The 6,247-nt window shown below is 25.8% G+C and overlaps 2 protein-coding genes across 2 annotated transcripts; both read left to right on the top strand.

The window, feature by feature from the left end:
* Positions 1-879: 879 nt before the first annotated feature.
* Positions 880-4,236, top strand: LOC122535431 (lipase 3-like). Its single transcript, XM_043666961.1, has 6 exons — positions 880-1,318; positions 1,763-1,906; positions 2,237-2,460; positions 2,831-3,077; positions 3,512-3,761; positions 3,916-4,236. Exons 1-6 carry the CDS (start codon positions 1,277-1,279, stop codon positions 4,209-4,211), a joined length of 1,203 nt encoding a protein of 400 aa, XP_043522896.1. The 5' UTR covers positions 880-1,276; the 3' UTR covers positions 4,212-4,236.
* A 1,348-nt stretch (positions 4,237-5,584) lies between these two features.
* LOC122535418 (rab proteins geranylgeranyltransferase component A 2-like) lies at positions 5,585-6,166 on the top strand (the record flags this gene model as incomplete). The annotated part of the gene is given in 2 exon segments (XM_043666933.1): positions 5,585-6,017; positions 6,100-6,166. Coding segments are annotated over 2 exon segments (116 nt in total), but the record flags the coding sequence as incomplete, so codon positions are not given.
* Positions 6,167-6,247: the final 81 nt, after the last annotated feature.

Genomic DNA, 6,247 nt, shown 5'->3' with positions numbered 1-6,247 from the left:
CTAATCCAACATGGTTTAACTTGTTCAAAATATAACCTAACCTGATTTACAAATTCAACACTATGATTTAAATTCTTGGTGTAACTTTTGAAACAAAAATAATGTTTAAACTGGAAGTTTTTAAAATTCAAAACTAATATTTTCAAAAATATATGCGTCAGACTAAGACTTGTAATTCCAAAACGAATTTCAACATTTATATTTTCGAATTTTTTATTTGTCAGAAATAATTTTAAAAAGTACAACTTCACTTCAGAGGAGCAAAAATTGTGAATTCTTTTAATAATCTGATAGATTTTGACAAGTTGAAATCAAAAATGTAAGTTTCAGTTTCAGAAATTCACTGGTTTAAAAATTATACAGCTACAAAGTTAAGTGTTTTTAGCGTATTAAATATGACGCCATACTGACTGCTGCGCGCAATGTGATTGGATATTAGTGGTTCAAAAATTACGGGCCAAAATATTTTTAATATGATTATTCTATGATCGAAACTGGAATCAAAACACAGTCTGTAAAATAAAATATGTAATACAAAAATTATATTCTGTATCGGTAACACAAAAAATAACACTAAAATAATAAAAAAATACTCTTACTTTTAAACCAATAAATTCTTAAAGGTGAAATATTTTCGGTTAGAGCATCGAAATCTACTAAATTATGAAAAACAGTTAATAATTTTTTAAAAGCTTATTTACTGCTAATTTTCAAGTTGTAAATAATGTAATGTATTTTTGTATATCAACATTTTTACTGATTTTATTTTTGCTTACGATAAATAAATAATAAATAAATAATAACATATGAGAAACTTATTAAATCGGTATGTACATGCAAAGAGTATTATCATTACTTTTGTTTACGATAAATAAATAATAAATAAATAACAACATACGAGAAATTTATTGAATTGGTACACCTGCGCAAGTGTTTTCGCCGTCACCTTATGCATGCATATGACACTAATGACACAAAGTACGATAGTTCAACACAACGTTGTGAACGTGTTTGCTCGAGTTCTTCATAGCTATATCTCGGAAAGTTAAAGCGCGCAAATTATTTTGATATTTCTCAATCTTTCGACATTTGCAAAAAAGACGTATTCAAACTTCAGTGAAATTTAAATTTCTCATTTGATCGTTTGGAAAATTATAAATAAATTATAAAATTATAAATAAAGAGAAATAGTAAGAAGAGAGAAAGAAATAATTGGTGAAATTTAACTAGCTTTCTTTATTAAAAAGTTTAGTTCCTTTTATCAGCTGTTCATATAATGAACGCAATAACCAATCAGGATCAGATTCATATGACAACGGTAAGTTTCTTTCTCTTTTTTCTTTATGTAACTTTTTCTCGTCAGTTGTTAATAGTACGCTATAATATAATGTAATGTTTTAAGTTTATTTACAAATTTATAAAACAGTTCATCAATATTTTTATTTTATTCATCTCATTATTTGTTTTTGTTTTGCAAATAAATTGCAAAATTCCATGTAAAATTTATTTTATATATAAAATGTATAATATTTTTTTGAAACATTAATTATATTTTTATTATATCAGAAAGAAATATACGTATTATTTTTATTTTCGTGTCAGTCATTTTTTAATTAATTAATAATTAATTAAGAAATGCCTTAATTAATTATTAATTAATTAATATAATTCAATATTTTACTATTACATATTATGTAATTATTATATATTATGTATTATTATATAATGAAAAATAAAGTAACAGTAAAAATGTGTTTTTCAGCCAGAATTAATTGTACTCCATGGTTATAAATCAGAAACACATGACATTTGGACAGAAGATGGATATTGCCTTGAGGTACATAGAGTACTATCAAAATCTTGTCAAAATTCTGATTGCAACATAAATGAGAATAATGTACAAGTTGTAAGTAATAAAAAAGAACAATAGAGATATTGTAATACTATGATAAGTTAGAAATATGAAGCTACTATAAAGAAATTAATTCATTTCGAGATTAATAATTTAACTCTTTTCCTACTGATGGTCTCTACTGTTTATATGTATTTTATAAATAAATATCAATAATGTTTTAATATTTATTGATATTTGTTAATAAATAAATATTAATACACAGAATATGATATAAATATTTTATCAATTTTTTTTTATTATTGAAGTAGTGAAAAAGTTAAAAATTATATTAAATTATGATAACAAAATTTGTGTCAATATTACAACCTATGTCCCATTTAGAATGAAAGCCATGAAGTCACATCAAAAGAAAAAGTACCAGTTCTCATTCATCATGGACTTCTATCAAGTTCAGCTGATTGGGTGTTATTGGGCCCTAAAAAGGCTTTAGCATATCTTTTATGCGACAATAATTATGATGTTTGGCTAGGAAATGCAAGAGGAAATGCATATTCTATAAAACATAAACAGTATACAACTAAAGACAAGGAATTTTGGGATTTCAGGTAATTTTAATTAATAAACTAAATTAGATGAAAAAATAAAATTTTGTTCTATTATTAAATAGAATAGAACAAATATTTATTTTAAATAGAAATAGTTATAAATTAACAGAATTGAGTGTGCTTAATGTTTGTATTTTTTATTTTGGTCAATGATGTTCATTATATTCATGCATTCATGATGTTCATTATATTCATGCTTTCACAGAAGGATCTTTGATCACTTGACTCATTAGTCTATTTCAAGCACAACCTGAATGAAATAAATTGAAAGAGAAAAATAAAAGAAAAGAAAAAACTAAGCAGATACTATATACTATATGCTATATGTGAAAAATTAATTGTACAATGAATAATTTCATTAATCTTTTAGCTGGCATGAAGTTGGTTATTATGATTTACCAGCAACAATAGATTATATTTTAGAATATACTGGACATGCAGAACTCTATTATGTGGGTTATAGTCAAGGCACAACTGCATTTTATGTAATGGCTAGTGAAAAATCTGAATATAATCAAAAAATCAAAGGAATGGTCAGTTTAGCACCAATAGCATTTCTCTCAAATCATAGAAGTCCTTTAATAAAATTTGTTGTTCATTTTCATGGATTGTTGGAGGTATGTTTTTAAATATATGAAATAACTTTATTGTGATCAGAGGTGGTTTAATTGCAAATATTACATATCAGATATCAGTAAAAAACAATATTTGTTTACTGATGTTAAATTAACATTTAGTAAATATTTAATGAATAATTCAAAAATTAATATTATTTGTATGTGTATAATTTATGTTGGTAGATAGATTTAGTTCTTATTAAAAACAAATTTAATTGTATTAAGAATATGTATGTTAAAGATTTTTTTAATATAATGGTAAAATAAATATAATGTAGAATATACTTATATATATATAACTTATATATATATAATGGTAAAATAAATATAATGTAGAATATACTTATATATATATATATATAAATTCACCTCCGATCAAGAGAGGGTATCTGCTATACTCTTCTAAGAGATATGCTCTTGTTATAATGTTTCAGTGGGGATCCTCTTATTGCAATGTACGTCAGTGGTTCCCCCGCAATAGGTTGCAAGCGCGAGCTTTGGGTACATTAATTCGAAATGCTCCAGGTAGTTTCACCAAAGGATTTTGTGTATGCTGGTTTTCACTAATTGCTGGATTGGGTAGTGATCAGTTAGACAAATCTATGCTACCATTAATTTTGGGACATTTTCCAGCTGGTTCTTCTGCAAAACAGATTATTCATTATGGCCAAAATGTGCTATCAAGTAATTATTTAATAAACAATTTAATGCTTTTATTTATCTCAATTATATTAATTAAACTAATAAGTTTTCATAAGAAAGATTTCATACAAAAAATTTTTACGCATATTAACTAACTATACTTACTTCTTGATTCTCATTGAATTTTTTTTTAAAGGTTCATTTCGCAAATTTGATTATGGACCAACAAAAAATCTGAAAATTTATGGATCAACACAACCGCCAAAATACGATCTTGAAAAAATAAAAACACCAATTGCAATATTTTACAGTGAAAATGATTTTCTTACTGATCCTACAGATATAACAAAGCTTACTGATAGATTGCCAAATGTTACAGAAATAAGAAAGATTGAATATTTAAAATTCAATCATGTTGATTATATGTGGGGTAGAGATGCCAGAATGCTTCTCTATAATGCTGTTTTAACAGTTTTAAAAAAATTTAGATAAAATTAAAGTCTTACTGAGCTTATTATTTATTATTTTGTATTTATTATATTTATTATATTTATTATATTTATATTTTATTTATGTTATATCAAGTAAATGATTTAAGATTGAAAGCTGAAATGTTTTTAAAATTATTATATGTTATATGGTATGGCTTCTAAAAGTTCAGTATAAAAAAGTAACGAACCATTTTTAGGAAAAAATCAGTAATTTAGGAAATATTTTATTAAGATATTATATGGAGTAATATCCGTATAGAGTCTAATTTATTCGTGCTATTTAATGTACATGTGATTATGTCGACTACGGATGATCAATCATGTGTTTAAAAAAATTTTCCATGTAACCAATAGTTTCGAAAATATTTCAGACTTAATATAACAAGGTATAATAAGGATGTATTTCAAAGGAACAAATTCTTTTTATTATTTTATTATTATAATATTCTCTTTGTGCGTCAATTGTATTAATATTTTATTTAAATTTGTCCTTAAAAGTTTATTTCTCATTATATTGATAGATAAACATAATAATTGTTTTAATAATATTCATTTTCTATTATGTAATATTTTATATTGTATTATATAATTATATATATTTTTATATATTATATATATTTTTATATATTATATATTATATTTTATATATTATATATATTATATTATATATTATATATATTTTTTATTTTCTTCAAGTTCATTTTACAAATGCTAAAATGAATGAGAAGAAATACAATCTTTTAAAAATCATAAAATAAGGACTTTTCAGTACAAATGATTTGTATCTTAAGTATTATAAAATCGTTTCTAATGAAACACGTGTAAACGCAATTGTATGCAGTTCTGAATTGCAGTTTATGAACTGTGTAAAATGTGAATTATTCAATGATTTAGACAATCGTGCGTTATATCATTGTAATTATAATTGTAAATAAGATTTTTAACTTTACAAGTACAGTTTAATATAAAATAAATTCAGAATGAGAAGTCTGTTTATAAATCGAAATTGATGTACAATGATTCCTGTTTATATATTTTCAATAAAACAATAAAAAGACAATGTTCAATAATGATGATTATTGCACATCTGTACGTAAATAAAAATAGTAGTACGCTATAAAATATAAAATTTGCTACTATTCTTTCGAAAATAAAGAAAATAAAGTATTTTTCTTACAAATTTTACATATTATAGTTATATTTTTCAATTCGTTAACATCCTTTTTTTCATTGGATATTTCGTTTCTTTAATGTACTATTCTTTTATATAAGAAATACGAAAGGGATGAAATATCTAATAAAACAGAATGAAATATCTGATGAAAGTTTCATACGAATTTCATATTGTTAGTTCTATGACCGGCCACGCGATTTGATCACGGCGGTAATGTCGAGGTGTGATCGAAGTTAACATAGGAATACCTTAATCCACGTATTTCTTCGGCGGCAAAATATTGGTAGATGCGATATCTGGCTACGTTGGTCTTTCGAGACTTAAATCCCGACGAATCAGCGTTGAGTTCGGTTAAAGTTCAGGCTTGCAGCGTCCTGTTCTGTCAAACTTGAGTACCGAGGCTGAGACTGTCGCGAAACAGTGAAAGTACGAAGCGAAAGCGAAACGACCGGGAGTGGCCCCCTCACCCAATATAATTCACGGAATTAATTAGAAATGAATTGATTTCTTAGTCATTTCACCGAAATAGCAAAACAATCTGTGTTCGCAATCCTACGTTCTATTGCAATTTACAGCTGGAAGCCATGGAGGACTATCTGCCAAATGAATATGATGTCGTCGTCGTAGGGACAGGTATTGATTTTTGCAATATACGTCTTATTTATTTTGATATCTGTTTGCAAAATTATTCGTGACAACTTATGAAATTCCATAGGTATGACGGAGTCTATTGTCGCGGCGGCTGCAAGTAGAATCGGTAAAAAGGTCCTTCACCTAGACAGGTATGTGTCGGATTTTCTCTCTCTCTCTCTCTCTCTCTCTCTCTCTCTCTCTCTCTCTCTCTCTCTCTCTCTCTCTCTCTC

Source organism: Frieseomelitta varia, unplaced genomic scaffold (genome assembly GCF_011392965.1).
Source record: "Frieseomelitta varia isolate USP_RPSP 00005682 unplaced genomic scaffold, Fvar_1.2 scaffold_715, whole genome shotgun sequence".
Lineage (NCBI taxonomy): Eukaryota > Metazoa > Arthropoda > Insecta > Hymenoptera > Apidae > Frieseomelitta > Frieseomelitta varia.
The sequence above is the reverse complement of the archived record's forward strand: the minus strand, read 5'-3'. Positions and strand labels throughout refer to the sequence as shown.